The sequence below is a fragment of the Kogia breviceps genome, chromosome 11, assembly GCF_026419965.1.
Source record: "Kogia breviceps isolate mKogBre1 chromosome 11, mKogBre1 haplotype 1, whole genome shotgun sequence".
NCBI classification, from domain to species: Eukaryota; Metazoa; Chordata; class Mammalia; order Artiodactyla; family Physeteridae; genus Kogia; species Kogia breviceps.
Window position 1 is genome coordinate 44,122,151 of NC_081320.1, and position 16,806 is coordinate 44,138,956.

Here is a 16,806-nt window from a genome sequence, read left to right on the forward strand (position 1 = left end):
CCCGTTGCAGAGCACAGGCTCCGGACGCGCAGGCTCAGCGGCCATGGCTCACGGGCCCAGCCGCTCCGCGGCATGTGGGATCTTCCCGGATCGGGGCACGAACCCGTGTCCCCTGCATCGGCAGGCAGACTCTCAACCACTGCGCCACCAGGGAGACCTCTTAGGCTTTTTAAATTTGTACTTTCCAGTTTATTAATCAGTGGACTATAGAAGATGTGAAGGGAAAGTCTTTTATCAAGACCATTCTTGGGACTTGCCTGGTGGCGCAGTGGTTAAGAATCTGCCTGCCAATGCAGGGGACAAGGGTTTGATCCCTGGTCCAGGAAGATCCCACATGCCGTGGAGCAACTAAGACCATGTGCCACAACTACAGAGCCTGCACTCTGGAGCCTGCGAGCCACGAGCCCACGTGCCACGAGCCCACGTGCCACAGCTACTGAAGCCCGCATGCCTAGAGCCCGTGCTCCACAACACCACAATGAGAAACCCACACACCTCAACTGAGAGTAGCCCCCGCTTGCCGCAACTAGGGAAAGCCCGTGCACAGCAACGAAGACCCAACGCAGCCGTAAATAATAAATAAATAAATATAATTTTTAAAAAAACCACACACACTGCAACGGAGTGTAGCCCCCAGTCGCCACAACTCGAGAAAGCCCGTGTGCAGCAATGAAGACCCAACGCAGCCATAAATAGATAGATACATAGATACATAGATAGATACATAGATAGATAGTTCGAGCCCAAGTCCGGGAAGATCCCACATGCCGCGGAGCAACTAAGCCCGTGCGCCACCGCTGCTGAGCCCGCGTGCTGCAACTACTGAAGCCCACACACTAGCCCATGCTCCGCAACGAGAGAAACCACCGCAATGCGAAGCCTGCGCACCACAACAAAGAGTAGCCCCCACTCTCCGCAACTAGAGAAAGCTCGCGTGCAGCAATGAAGACCCAACGCAGAAAAAAAAAAAAAAAAAAGACCATTCTTTGGGGTCAAGGAGGAAAAGCAAAGCAACTATAACAATTTCTATCAAATATTTCTCAAGTATTTGTGAAAGACTTAGATTCCTTTTCTAGGAGGAAAGAATCATTCTGTCTTTGTATAACTTTTTTTTTCCTGTTTTACTTATAGGTCTCCAAGGTCTCCACTCAGGGCAGTGGGAATCTTTGACTGTGGAACATTGGACATGAGCTTTGCCATTGGGTGGTTGAGAAGGAGAAGGCAGAATGTCTGCATTGTTACACCACAGAGCTCAAACTTCAGAAGACTTTGAGTTAAGCAGTGTCATTTACTATGCACATGATTATGTCTTCGTCTGTCCTATATGATCATCACAAACTAATGAAACACCTTTTAGGTCTTATGAATTCAGGTTACACTTTTTCTGGGTGCTCTGGCAACTGATAGAGGTAGGACTGGGCTGGGTTTTGTGGGGAATGGTGGAAAGGAAAGAACTCATCTTTCCCATACTCCAGTCTTTGCTCAAGTCAAACATCTGTGTGCATGTAAAGATTAGGCTAACTAGGGAATTCCCTGGTGGTCCAGTGGTTAGGACTCTGCGCTTTCACCGCTGAGGATCCCCACAAGACACATGGCATGGCCAAAAAAAAAGATGTAGGTTCACTAATCTAGGTTGTTGTATAGAAAAGGATTGAATCTAGAAAAATGCTTCAGTTATTACATTAGGACTTAAAAAATATAGAGAGAGGGCTTCCCTGGTGGTCCAGTGGTTAAGACTCTGTGCTTCCACTGCAGGGGCAGCACAAGTTCGATCCCTGGTCAGGAAAGTTCCGCATGCCATGAGATGCGGCCCCCCCCCAAAAAAAACTATATATATATATATATATATGTATATATATATATATATATATACATATATATATGTAGAGAGAGAGAGAGAGAGAGATGTGAAATGTAAAAGGCAAAGTTTCCTCCACTTTTTTTTTTTAAACATCTTTATTGGAGTATAATTGCTTTACAATGGTGTGTTAGTTTCTGCTTTATAACAAAGTGTATCAGCTATACATATACATATATCCCCATATCTCCTCCCACTTTTATTTTGCTTGAGGGTTTAACTGGATGTTCTCTTTGAGGGTACAATTTGAAAATAGTGGATAGCTTCTTACATTTTACTTTGTATACTAAATATCATAAGTGATATGTATAACTGATTCACTTTGTTGTAAAGCAGAAACTAACACACCATTGTAAAACAGTTACACTCCAATAAAGATGTTAAAAAAAATAAAAAATAAATATCATAAGTAATTTTAACTTCGTTTGTGTGTGTGCATATATACTAATGCTGATGGGCTTATTGCCTTTTCTAGGACCTGTGAAAAATGGAACCAAACTCTCTAAGGACAAAAGTCCCAGCTTTCTTATCTGATTTGGGGAAGGCCACATTGAGGGGAATCAGGAAGTGTCCCCGCTGTGGCACATACAATGGAACCCGGGGACTGAGCTGTAAGAACAAGACATGTGGAACCATATTCCGGTATGGCGCACGGAAGCAGCCTAGTGTTGAAGCTGTCAAAATCATAACAGGCTCTGATCTGCAAGTCTACTCGGTGCGGCAAAGAGACCGGGGCCCTGATTACCGATGCTTTGTGGAGCTAGGTGTTTCAGAGACGACCATCCAGACGGTGGATGGGACAATCATCACTCAGCTGAGCTCTGGACGGTGTTATGTCCCCGCATGCTTGAAAGCTGCCGCCCAGGGTGTTGTGGAAAACCAGTGCCAGCACATCAAGCTGGCCGTGAACTGCCAGGCAGAGGCCACCCCTCTGACACTAAAGAGCTCGGTCCTGAATGCAGTGCAGGCCTCCCCAGAAACCAAGCAAACCATCTGGCAGTTGGCCACGGAACCCACAGGTCCCCTTGTACAGAGGATTACTAAAAACATTTTGGTGGTGAAATGCAAGGCAAGCCAGAAGCATAGTTTGGGGTATTTGCATACATCGTTTGTGCAGAAAATCAGTGCCAAAAGCTTGCCTGAGCGCCGTTTCTTCTGCTCCTGCCAGACTCTGAAATCACAGAAGTCGAATGCCTCCAAGGATGAGGCGGTCCAGAGATGCATTCATTTCTTTGCTTGCATCTGTGCCTTTGCCAGTGACGAGACATTGGCTCAGGAATTCTCAGACTTCCTAAATTTTGATTCCAGCGGTAGGTGGTGTCGTTGACACAGTTACTCTGGTTTTCTAAAATGGCAATGAAAGTGTCCCACTGATGGCATCTGGAGATTGTCCTAGCAACCTTCAGAAGCAGTTGCTAGATAAATCAGATGAAAAGCATTCCTTCTTTTAATCCCAGTGAGCATACTTGCATAAAGTTTGGTTGGTTGGTTAGTTGAAATTCATGATCAAGAGACTACTTGTGCATTTTCATTGAAACGATGAATCTAGCAAAGTTAGTTTTGCTTTGATTTTTTTACTCCACAGATGCCCTATGTTAGTAAAAACAAAGAAAAAACAAACAAAATCCCTCTTATTTTGTCTTGCTTGCTTGTTTCTTTTCTTTGAAGATGGGGAAAACTAGTACCTTGCTCAAAAGATCTTTAAATGTTTCTACATATTATGTTTTTAACATTTTTATCTTGTAGATGCTTTTTATTTTCATTTCTGAACCATCTTTAGTTGGCAGCAACTCCCAACTTTTTAGTTTTACATTTTTCTGTAGAGCCTTTTATCATATTAATGGTCTATGAACAAAAACATATGTTTGGGAGAGTTCTTTAAAGGAACTGATTTTAAAGCAGACTCTATAATTTGTTTTGGGGATTTGGATTTTTAGAAATTAATTTTCTCTAGATAGGGACGCATACTTACTCTTGGGTAGTATTAATAATTCAGAAATTTGTTATATCTTAGGTCTAAAGGAGGTTATTGTGCCCCAGCTAGGTTGCCATTCAGAATCAACAGTATCAGCTTGTGAGTCTACTGCCTCTAAGCCAAAGAAGAGGAAAAAGGAGGAAGTATCTGGTGAGAAGCTGTTTGGTTTGTTTGGTGGTGTTACCTTTAGAGGTGGTTTTACTGTGTTTTATGTGTTTCACTGAATCTCAGCAAGTGTAAGAAATAATGTTGTTGTTATTTCCTGAAAAAAGTTTTACTCTCCCTTGATGATTCTTTCTCAAGTGAAGCTAAGAGTCGGTTCTACTGGCCAAGTATAAGATCTGACCAAACTCCACGTTTAGTTTGCTCATCCCTTAATCAATCAGACTAGTCTTACACCTTACTCTTGCCTTAGGACAGTGTTATGAAATTTTCATCAATAGATATATTTTTTTAAATTTGTGACAATGGTTAATTATATTTTCCATGATAATTTAGCAATATAGTTTGTTATCTGCATCTTCAGCAGGTGGCACCATATATGTATTTTTTTTCTTTTTAAATTCAAATATATCAGTGTCAGTTAAAGACTCATATAAATCAGTATGAAAATGCTGAAGTGTCGTAGTCGGTAAGTGTTAAAAGACCTAGGCTCTAGGGACTTCCTTTGGTGGTCCAGTGGCTAAGGCTCCATGCTCCCAATGCAGGGGCCCTGAGTTCGATCCCTGGTCAGGGAACTAGATCCCATATGCCTCAACTAAGAATTAGCATGCCATAGCTAAAGATCCCACACGTGGCAACGAAGATCCCACATACCACAACTAAGACCCAGTGCAGCCAAATAAATAAATCTTTTAAAAAATAATTAAATAAAAAAGACCTAGGCTGTAAACAAAAGGAAAATATTACCGGTCCGCACCTGAGGACCAAACTCCAAATGCACTAGTGAAGAGAGAAATGCAAACATTTTATAAATGCAGAATTAAAACAAGATACTTTGGGATACCAAATTAGCAAAGATATTTAAGCGATGAGACCACAGGCAAAGGTAAAATCAGTGTTCTTCAGCATGGCTAGTGTAGTGTAAGTTGCTTTAATCATTTGTAGTATCTGTTAAGAACCTTAAAAAATGTTCCTACCCATAGAGGGAGTATTGCTGCAGGTGGGTCAAGTGGTCAGGCACAGGCATTCAGGTGCTGGGAAGTTGGAGAAAGATGGAGAAACAAAGTGACATGGTTATTTCTGTGTTTTTGAGGGGTAATTCTGGCAGCAATATAGAGCAGAGATTGTGGTTAAATGTTTGATTATGGGTCTTTCCCAGGAAAATTTGAAATTAAAAAAAATTTTTTTTTACCCTCTAACTCAGTAATCCCACTTCTAAATAATCTTTTTTTAAAGGAAATAATCCTTTGTACAGGAAAAGCATTTTGTCCAGAGATGCCTATTGTGTAGTTATTTATAATATTGAAAAATTAGAAACAACTAAGGGCCAACCACTGGGGATAGTTAAATGACCCATGATAAACCACTTGATAGAATACCAGGCAGCCGTGAAAAATGACTATAAAAAGTTTGGGGCTTCCCTGGTGGCCCAGTGGTTGAGAGTCCGCCTGCCGATGCAGGGGACACGGGTTCGTGCCGCGGTCCGGGAAGATCCCACGTGCCGTGGAGCAGCTGGGCCCGTGAGCCATGGCCGCTGAGCCTGCGTGTCCGGGGCCTGTGCTCCGCAACGGGAGAGGCCACAGCAGTAAGAGGCCCGCGTACTGCAAAAAAAAAAAAAAAAAAAAAAAAGTTTGGAGAAATGTTAGCTCACTCGGGTAGCCAGATAGAGTACATAATGCTCAGTTCAATTTGAATTTCAGATAAACAGTGAATAAATTTTTGGTATAAGTACTTCCCATGCAATCTTTGGAACATATTTATACTAAAAAAATATTTGTTTGTTTGAAGTTCAAAAAAATTTTGTTTTGCTAAATCTGGCAATCCCGGTATAATTAGAGCTACTTAAAGCACAAAACCAGCAAAATAAACTATTTACAATAAAGAAAATGGACAGTAGTTCACCAGAAAATTAATAGTGATTGTCTGAAAGGTGGGAACAAAGGGTGAATTTTTTTCTTCCTTTCACTTCTAATCCCCCCACCAACTTCCTGTAAAGAGTGTAAGACACTTAAAATGTTATGTATAAAGGCTAATGCTAATTCTTTCTAGAAACTGAAGCTAACTTAGAAATTAGCAAGGACTTTTTATATGTTTTGGACTTCAGAAATTAATATTGAATCGATTTATATTCTGCAGACATTTTATTAAACACTATAATGATTTGTGGTTTAGGTGCACAGACGAACAGTTCACTGCTGCCTCAAGATGCAGTGAGCAGTAATCTAAGGAAAAGTGGCCTGAAAAAGCCTGTGGTTGCTTCTTCATTAAAAAGGCAGGGTAAGTTTCACTTCCCCAGGATAGGCTAAAGAGGTGGAAAATCATCCTGAAGAAGCCCAAAGAGGGGACTTCCCTAGTGGTCCAGTGGTTAAGACTCTGCGCTACCAATGCAAGAGGCGTGGGTTGGATCCCTGGTTAGATCCCACAGGCTGAGCAGGGTGGCAAAAAAAAAAAAGATGCCCAAAGCAATATCATCAAAAGAAATGCTGCATATTGTCCCCCTAGATAAATACTAGCAGGCCCTGAGACTAAGATCTGTGCTGTCGGTCCCACTGGTCTCAAATCAGGCTCAAAACCAAATTATCTTTTTTTTTTTGGTAAAGATTTATTTATTATTTACTTATTTATTTTATTTATTTTTGGCTGCATCGGGTCTTAGTTGAAGCACCTGGGATCTTCGTTGAGGCATGCGGATCTTTCGTGGCGGCGCGCGGGCTCTTCGTTGTGGCGTGCAGGCTTCTCTCTAGCTGTGGCGCACAGGCTCTGGGGCGCGTGGGCTCTGTAGTTGTGGCGTGCAGGTTCCAGAATGCATGGGCTCTGTAGTTTGCGGCATACGGGCTCACTAGTTGACGCTCACGAACTCAGTAGTTGTGGCACCTGGGCTTAGTTGCCCCATGGCATGGGGGATCTTAGTTCCCCAACCAGGGATCAAACCTGCGTCCGCTCCATTGTAAGGTGGTTTCTTTACCACTGGACCACCAGGGAAGTCCCCCAAATTGTCCTGTTTTTTTTGGCTGTATTAGGTCTTCGTTGCTGCAAACGGGCTTTCTCTAGTTGTGGCGAGCGGGGCTACTCTTCATTTTGGTGCGTGGGCTTCTCATTGCGGTGGCTTCTCTTGTTGCAGAGCACAGGCTCTAGGCAAACGGGCTTCAGTAGTTGTGGCACACGGGCTTAGTTGCTCCGCGGCATCTGGGATCTTCCCGGACCAGGGCTGGAACCAGTGTCCCCTGCATTGGCAGGCGGATTCTTAACCACTGCGCCACCAGGGAGGTCCCCCCAAAACTGTCTTTAAATAACAAATGCAACAAAAATTACTGACATTTTTTTTTGTTGTTTGTTTGTTTGCGGTACGCGGGCCTCTCACTGTTGTGGGCTCTCCCGTTGCGGAGCACAGGCTCCGGACGCGCAGGCTCAGCGGCCATGGCTCACGGGCCCAGCCGCTCCGCGGCATGTGGGATCTTCCCAGACCGGGGCACGAACCCGTGTCCTTTGCATCGGCAAGCGGACTCTCAACCACTGCGCCACCAGGGAAGCCCACTGACATGTTTTGACAGCACGTATTTTATAAAATATTTTCCTTTTGTTGCTGATTACCCATATGCAATTTGGTATAGGGGTTCCAAATTGAAGAAGAAACATATCTTACAATTATACTAATAAATATTTGTTGAGAAAGTCAAATATAGTCCACTCTCCAAAGTTAGTGAACTTTGAAAACACCTAAAAGCAGTAACATTTAAGAGACAGAATGACTTAATTTCAATATAACTTATAAATTTATATATGTCATTTTTCTACTCAGAATAGTTAAGCTTGTATGTTTGGGGGCTGACAATTTCTTAACTCTCATATAATATGGCTGGGTGATTAAAAATTAGACATTATCCCTGCCCTCATACTCTGGTTTTGAAGACAAGACCGATACATAAATAGCAAACAATACAAGACCAAATCTTAATTAATTAATTAAGAACTTACACAGTCCAAGAATAAATGTTTGGGCTTCCCTGGTGGCGCAGTGGTTGAGAGTCCGCCTGCCGATGCAGGGGATGCGGGTTCGTGCCCCGGTCCGGGAAGATCCCACATGCCGCGGAGCGGCTGGGCCCGTGAGCCATGGCCACTGAGCCTACGCGTCCGGAGCCTGTGCTCCGAAACGGGAGAGGCCGCAGCGGTGACAGGCCTGCGTACAGAAAAAAAAAAAAAAAAAAGAATAAATGTTTTTGGATGGTCAGAAAGTAAACAAATCAAAAGTATCTGGTAGAAGATTTTAAACAAATTTTTATCACTTTGGTGCAAAGAAAATAGAAAATAGCTTTTAATCCAAATTATCACTATATGCATTTATTTATGAGAATTGTAATTTAAATGAATAGTAGTTTTGGCATCATTATCTCTTTATAAAAGGGGATAGGGCTTCCCTAGTGGCACAGTAGTTAAGAATCCGCCTGCCAGTGCAGGGGACACAGGTTCGAGCCCTGGTCTGGGAAGGTCCCATATGCCGCGGAGCAACTAAGCTTGTGTGCCACAACTGCTGAGCGTGCACTCTAGAGCCTGCGAGCCACAACTACTGAAGCCTCTGTGCCTAGAGCCTGTGCTCTGCAACAAGAGAGGCTCCCGCAGTGAGAAGCCCGCGCACCACAACAAATACCCAACGCAGCCAAAAATAAAATAAATAAATTTATTTTAAAAATAATCATAATAAAAAGGAATATATACTTCAGTCATATGAAAACATTTCAGGAGAAGAAATAGAATAGAATGGTAGGTCATTGGGTATATAGACATATTCATCAGGAATAGGGCCAATTAATGGCTCTAAAACAGCCATTATACAAGGCCATTCTTCAATTTGCAGTTTGATGTTGAAAGGCTGCAAATTTTTTGTGGTGGTTAATCTTAAACCCATTAGTCTCTCAGAGCTTTCTATTTCTTTTTTCTTCTAGTTGGATTCTTTAAAAGAATCCTGTAATATTCCATTTCACTTATTGTATCTACTTTCTTTGAATTTTAACTTGTTCCTCTTTTATGTATAAACTCCTTAGCTTTTTCAAACTTCAATTAACTGTTAAATTCTGTAAGAAAAAAGTTAATGAAGAGTTTTGTTTTCTCTAGGCTGTAGTCAGCTGTTAGATGAGGCACAAGTGACCTTATCCTTCCAGGACTGGCTGGCCAGTGTCACAGAACGCATCCATCAAACCATGCACTATCAGTTTGATGGTAAGTATTGGTCATCCAACTGGGCTATTGCTGAAAGTAGGAGAAATTAAAGTAATTGTGTTATAGTTCTACTCTGTTTTGACGAAAAAGTAATTGGGCTTTAGTCTAGAGCGCACTGGGCCGCAAGAGAGTAGAAATCTAAATGAAATAAAGGAATAATCACATAATCAAAATGCAGGACCAGCAAAATGAATTTAGAGATGGAAGAGAAAAACCACAGCAAATAATAAGTAAAGTTAGAGAGACTTGGTCTTGGGGTATGCATGGGTGTGTGTTTGGTAAGGGAGATACCAAAGCCTTAGAAGATCATTCTAACCCTCAAACTTAAAGCAAGGGAGGAAAAAGTTTAGAAAAAATCTAAACCTGTGAGACTAAGATAGTCATATAAAATTACACAGACATGCTAAGGAAGATTGGAGAACACAAGCTGGATTGGGGTTGATCGTGATAGCCTCATAGAACCTCAGCAGTTTCAGAGGTGGACCATCCAACCAAGCCTTGCCCATTGCCTTAAAAGCATCCTTGATGGATGGTTTTCTAGACTTTGTGCAGAGATGAGCAGCTCACTGCTTTTTGAGGCAGCTCATGACATTGTTAGACAGTGAGAACTGTGAGGAAGGTCTTCCTCATACTAAGTGGAAATGTTTGCTGATAATACTTCCTGTTGGTTCTAGTTCTGTGCTCTAGTCACATGGAATAAGTCTGTTCCTGTTTTCAAATAACAGTCCCCGCCACTGCACACACCCTTGGCTCTGCCTGACAGGTTTTCTCTTTTCCAAGTGATACATCTCAGGTCTTCAAACACTCCTCGTGGCATATGTACAAACCTCACATCATTTTGATGTTCTTTGCTGAATATGTTGAAGTTTATGAATATCATTTTAAAAATAAAGCACCCCAAACTGAATAGTAGCCCAACAGCAGACACTCAGTAGGAGGACATGAGTTTTGAAGGATTAGATCAGTTGTGTCTTCATGGTGAAGAAAGGGACAAGAATGGAGGTGTTGAAATACATGCTTAGTTTTATTTATATTAATTCAGAATAAATAAAACTTCAGAAGTTACTTTTTAGAAAAACAAAATAAGCTAGGGAAGGTTAAAGAGAAAGTCTATGTTTTTCTTTTCTTTTAAAAATTTACTTATATATTGTTTTAAATAATATAATAAATACCTACTAACCCACCTCCCAGAACTTAAAATAGAACATTGACAATAATGTAAACTATAAACCGTGGTCCTTTTTCATCCCATTCCTTGTAACACCCCCTCTCACCATCTCCATTACCACCACCTTTGTCAAAGTCACCATCAGCTCTCTTCTGGACTGTGATTCTGTGTCTTTTACAAGGGCTTTTCAAGATTAATTTACCTAAACCCTAGCATCCCATCAGCTGAGTTGTGGTAAGTTAGCAATTTTAGAGTTGTAATGATCTCTGCAAGTAGCCCATAATCTAATTTCAAGATGAAAGATTTAAAAACCTTTCTGTAGTGACTTCTCTAAACTGCCCAGATATTAATATTTTAGTGGCTTGGGACTTCCCTGGTGGTCCAGTGGTAAAGAATCTGCCTTCCAATGCAGGGGATGCTGGTTCGATCCCTGGTCGGGGAACTAAGAGCCCACATGCTGTGTGGCAACTAAGGCCCAAGCCCCTCAACTAGAGAGCCCACGCGCTCTGGATCCTGGGCGCCACAACTACAGATCCCACGCACTCTGGAACCCATGCGCCACAACTAGAGAGAAGGCTGCACACCGCAATGAAGAGCCCACGCACCGCAACGAAAGATCCCGCGTGCCGCAACTAAGACCCGATGCAGTCAAAAATAAATAAATAAAAAATTAAAAAAAAATTTTAGTGGCTCAAAAGCAGTGACAGTTTTGTCATTGGCATTCTGCCTTCAATTAAGTAGGTAAAATCAATTGATAGAATGTAAAACCTTAATATGGAATTCTAGAAAAACTTTCATTTTCATTTTTCTTGGCTTGATCTTTATTTCAGAAAGGCAGCTGAACTGTCTTTAAGAACTACACCTTTTACAGGCAGGTGGAAGTTACATGTTAAGCCATGTGGTTCTGGATGTTTTCCCTCTGTTGGAGCTTGCTTCTTGGGCAGAGTTTTTAAGGAAAACTCTGAACTCTTTCACCCTCTCCCCTGAACACTCTTTCTGTTGACTTTTTGTTGACCTAGTGTCTTGCAACTTTTTAAAAGAGGTTTGTTACGTATTTTCAAACAGTTTGCCTGTCTTCACATCAGAGAGAAGACTGATGCTTACTGGATAAAGTGTCCTAACTTTGCAGTCTCTGGCATTCACGGTCCTGACCATCTGAGAAAATGAATGCAAACAGCAGGTGCCTGGGATAGTGAGCAGGAGTGAATCAAGTTTACCTACTCAACTCAGCCTCAATGTTCTCATCTCATTTCATGTCCTCTTTAAAGGGAGAAGTCTGTGCTGTGGCAGTGTTTACAAAATTAGGGATTTGAAAAGTTATCTTTGGTAGATGACAAGAGTGTGCTGTATTTGTTACAATTGCAAGGGATCACGGGTAGCACAGGTGACAGTGCTTGACTCATAAAGGTCAATCAAAGCCTTCTTTTTACCTCTGTATGAAGAAATCTCAGTGGTATTTTTAGTTATTACTACCCATCAATTCCATTTCTTCCACCTTCCCCTACACACCAGAAAGCCCACTGAGTTACTTTAATTGAGCTTCTTCTTATTTCCTATAGGCAAACCAGAGCCACTGGTGTTCCACATTCCTCAGTCCTTTTTTGATGCCCTGCAACAGAGAATATCCATAGGAAGTGCAAAAAAACGGCTTCCCAACTCTACTACAGGTATGGGATTTTTCCTCAGGAATAGCAATAGATGTCTTGACCTTAGAGAATAATGTTTGGGAAAAATTGTGTGGAATTTTCATGACTAGTACTTCTACTTACATGCTCAGAACATGAAGCCTTAGCTCATCAGCTCTTAGAATAATGATCACACTCTTCAAAGGCCCCATGCTTATGCTAGTAAGAGTTGATGGAAAGATTCCAAAAGCACAATGTTGGTAAAAGAATCACCGATGAAGCACAATGAAGGTGCCCACCAAGAAGCTGGATATTTTCTAGATATGAACCAATTTCAACAAAAGCATTGCAGGCTCCAATTGCTGTTTGGGCTGGCTTCTTGGAAGCATATTACAGTATGTGTCAAAAACTAAAACTTGTTTTTCATGACTCCCCATTTATGATGAAGGGAGATTTTATTTTTAGAGTGATTCTCAGGCTTGGAACATTTTATAATTACAGTATTCTGATACTTATTTCTTGGTTTTATATAATATCTTTCTACTAGAGATCTCAAGATACTTATTTGGTAGTATAAGGAAATAAGGGAGAGAAAAGGAGAAGGAAAAGATTGCTCAGGGAAAAATAGCCCAAGAGTAACTACAGCTAGAAATCAGAGCTATTTCTTCAGTAAATTGTTATTTGATGATGTAATAGGGACTGAAGTGTTTCTGTTTGTTTGTTTTTTGGCCGAGCCATTCAGCATGCGGGATCTTAGTTCTTGACCAGGGATCAAACCTGTGCCCCTGCAGTGGAAGCTCAGAGTCCTAACCACGGAACCGCCAGGAATTCCCAGGACTAATGTTTAATTCTGTCTTTGAATAGTACAAGCTATGAATCTCTCTGCTTAGGACCATAAATATCTCTGCCTTTACACCTTATCTTATCTATCTGACTTTTGAGACAGTATTTTTTTAAATAAATTTATTTATTTATCTTTTTTTTTTTTTTTTTTTTTGACTATGTTGGGTCTTCATTGCTGCACATGGGCTTTCTTGAGTTGTGGCGAGCAGGGGCTGGTGGCTTCTCTGGTTGCCGAGCATGGGCTCTAGGCGCATGGGCTTCATTAGTTGTGGCACGTGGGCTCAGTAGTTGTGGCTCGCGGGCTCTAGAGTGCAGGCTCAGTAGTTGTGGTGCATGGGCTTAGTTTCTCCATGGCATGTGGGATCTTCCCGGACTAGGGCTCTAACCCATGTCACCTGCATCGGCAGGCGGATTCTTAACCACTGCGCCACCAGGGAAGTCCCTTGAGACAGTGTTGATGATTCCAGTTTAAACTTTAGGCTTGGAATTTCCTAGCAGTCCAGTGGTTAGGACTCCACACTTCCACTGAAGGGGGCATGGGTTCGATTCCTGGTTGGGGAACTAAGATCCTGCATGCTGAGTAGTGCAGCCAAAACAAAAACAAAAACAAAAAAAAACCATTTTAGGCCTAATACATTAATTTTTACCAATTGCTTAGATATTTTTGGGTCCTTCAGTGGAACCCCTTTATAATCTGGGAGGCAGGGCAATAGATTGGCAACCATGTGAGCAGGCTTAAACTCTATGTAGTTATTTTAAGGATTATGATTTGACCTCTGACTTATCTAAAGTTGTAAGAGGCTGTTTTATAATAGAGTCCTCTGTGTGTAGACTTACCAAACAAACAAGTTTCCAAGATGTCAAAAATAAGCAATATCTCAAAAGAAGCATCAGAGACATTTTATAGCAGAAATCCTTATCATTTGATTCATCACTTTTCTGCCAAAACTCTATTATAGATTTGCTTCTAGAATTCCTTTTTTAGGGAATTCCCTGGTGGTCCAGTGGTTAGGACTCAGCACTTTCACTGCCGGGGCTAGGTTCAATCCCTGGTGGGGTAACTAAGATCCCTCAAGCTTCACGGCACGGCCCAAAAATATATATATATAGGGTTGGCCAAAAAGTTCCTTCGGTTTTAAAATAAAAGACACATTTTTTATTTTCACCAGGAACTTTATAGAACAACGTATTCAACCCTTTTGTTCCACTACCTTCTGCCATTTTTCAGGCAACTTCATAATCCCACATCTTCCCAAAACTTTTTATGTTTTTGAGCAAAGAACTGTTCTAGGTGTCTTTTACAGTCTTCCAGGGAATTGAAATTTTTTCCATTAAGAGAATTCTGTAAAGACCGAAATAAATGGAAATCTGAAGGTGCAATGTCTGGTGAATACGGCAGATGAATCAGAACTTCCCAGTCAAGCTCTAACAGTTTTTGCCTGGTCATCAAAGAAACATGCAGTCTTGCGTTACTCTGATGGAAGATTATGTGTTTTCTGTTGACTAATTCCGGACGCTTTTTGCTGAGTGCTGCTTTCAGTTGGTCTAATTGGGAGCAGTACTTGTTGGAATTAATCGTTTGGTTTTCCGGAAGGAGCTCATAATAGAGGACTCCTTTCCAATCCCACCACATACACAACATCACCTTTGGATGAAGACCGGCCTTTGGTGTGGTTGGTGGTGGTTCATTTCACTTGCCCCACGCACGATCTCTTCCATTCCACATTATTGTACACTACCCACTTTTCATCACCCATCACAATTTGTTTTAAAAACAGAACATTTTCATTACGTTTCAGTAGAGAATTGCATGAGGAAATACAGTCAAGAAGGTTTCTTTCACTTAACTTATGTGGAACCCAAACATCAACGCGATTCACATAAGCAAGCTGCTGCAAATGATTTTCAACACTTAATTTGGATATTTTGAGTATGTCAGCTATCTCCCACGTGGTATAATGTTGATTGTTCTCAATTAATGTCTCGATTTGATTGCTATCAACTTCAACTGGTCTACCTGACCGTGGAGCATCATCCAGCAAGAAATCTCCAGCCACAAATCACTTCTGACACATTCAATCAGTCACAGCACCTTCTCCATACACTGCACAAATCTTTTTTTGTGTTTCAGTTGTGTGTTTACCTTTCTTGAAATAATAAAGCATAATATGCCGAAAATGTTGCTTTTTTTCTTCCATCTTCAATATTAAAATGGCTACATAAAAATGCACCAATTTGGGGCTTCCCTGGTGGCGCAGTGGTTGAGAATCCGCCTGCTGATGCAGGGGACACGGATTCGTGCCCCGGTCCGGGAAGATCCCACATGCCGCGGAGTGGCTGGGCCCGTGAGCCATGGCCGCTGAGCCTGCGCGTCCGGAGCCTGTGCTCCGCAACGGGAGAGGCCACAACAGTGAGAGGCCCGCGTTCCACAAAAAAAAAAAAAAAAAAAAAAAATTCACCAATTTTGTTAAGTTTTTTTAAAATGCAACTGATATGACAGTTGTCACAATACAATCTAACAAGATTGTTTCAAATGAAGTTAAAGACCACTAAGCAATACTAGAGCCATCTTATGGAAAAAAACGAACAAACCTTTTGGCCAACCCAAAACGTGTGTGGTGTGTGTGTGTGTGTGTGTGTGTGTGTGTGTATAAAATACCTTTTTTAGAGGGCTGAGATTCTATATGCAGGAATATCACTTCACTGAACTCTCCAGAAACTGGATAACAAATTCAGTGAAAGAGCATGTTATTTTTCGATAGTCTAATTTTACCCCCTTTTTACCTTGAAGCTTTTGTTCGCAAAGATGCTTTGCCACTGGGAACCTTTTCCAAGTATACCTGGCATATCACGAATATCCTGCAAGTTAAACAAATCTTAGATACCCCAGAGGTAAGAGTTTATTTCTACAATCGTGGGACTGCAGAGAGGGAAGCAAGTGCGGGAAGTATGTTTGCACCAGCTCCTTGAGTCATGGATACCAAAGAGAATTCCTTTTTTTCATACTAAGAGATTATTCAGAAATATTCATGGCTTTATTGTTCCAACTCTGATTTTAATAGGTATTCCCTGTAGCTTGAGGATGTATCTTAAATTGGAGTATCCTTTTTTCTTTGCCTTGGGGATCAGAAAACAGAGATGCTCTTTCTTGTAAATTAAATAATGATCCCCTACCAGCCACGGTGAGCCCTAGGTTAACTGGCAAACAGCTAGAAAGTATGTATATAATTTGAGATGATATACTATTTGTGAAGTCCGTGGGTCCAGCACAATTCAGTGTTCCTCTCCAAACTGCAATTTAGTTCTCATTAGAGAAATGATTCCTAATTAGTTTGTGTTCTTTTTCACAGGGGCAATATTAGACATTTTAAAACATTTTTTTCAAGCAGATCCTAAAAATGTGAGGATTTTCCCTTCCTATGATAATGGAATAGTGTGGAAAACTCAGCATCATGTGATTTAATACATTAAGATTAGCTGAATTGCAAGGCACTGTTATGTTCAGAAAAATAAATTGTTTGGTAGCTATAGAACTTACATGGGAACTTTAGGAAAGGCCTATGTTGGCACTAAAGACACTTGAGGAACTTCTTTAAATGCAGGATGTCATAGAAGCAGCTTCTAGCCTGAAAAGGGTGGGGTTCAAGGAGGCACTGCAGCAGCCCCAGAGCAAAGTCAAGTCGTGGAGCTTCTGTGTTGCACGTTACTTACCTGTATCACCCCATTCAGTCTCACAACCATGCACTGGTATTACCTGTATTTTGCAGATGAGAAATAGGCTATGAGAAGTTCAGCCTGCTGTTTAGTGGCAAAGGCAAAATTCAGTTCAAGCTCTGTCGGGCTTAGTCCCAAGGATGGTGGAAGCACACAGGATGTGAGGTCAGCTATAGGTGCTATTGGTAGGGTTTTTAGGAGAAGATTGCTGCTAGCAGAGCAGTAGGGGAGGGAATAAAACTGATTT

General features: G+C 41.5%; 1 protein-coding gene across 6 annotated transcripts in view; it reads left to right on the plus strand.

Moving 5' to 3' along the window:
* C11H2orf42 (chromosome 11 C2orf42 homolog) overlaps positions 1-16,806 on the plus strand; it is a 42,346-nt gene that overhangs the window by 16,962 nt on the left and 8,578 nt on the right. For 2 of the 6 annotated variants that reach the window (XM_067007444.1, XM_067007446.1), the window contains exons 2-7: positions 1,132-1,409; positions 2,334-3,168; positions 3,873-3,983; positions 9,105-9,209; positions 11,937-12,044; positions 15,637-15,737. In XM_067007444.1, coding sequence (XP_066863545.1) covers positions 2,346-3,168; positions 3,873-3,983; positions 9,105-9,209; positions 11,937-12,044; positions 15,637-15,737 — 1,248 coding nt within the window. In that variant the 5' untranslated portion in view covers positions 1,132-1,409; positions 2,334-2,345. Of the gene's footprint in view, positions 1-1,131; positions 1,410-2,333; positions 3,169-3,872; positions 3,984-6,167; positions 6,273-9,104; positions 9,210-11,936; positions 12,045-15,636; positions 15,738-16,806 lie in introns of all 6 variants that reach the window. The other 4 variants (XM_059079808.2, XM_067007443.1, XM_067007445.1 and 1 more) reach the window with 4 other exon arrangements.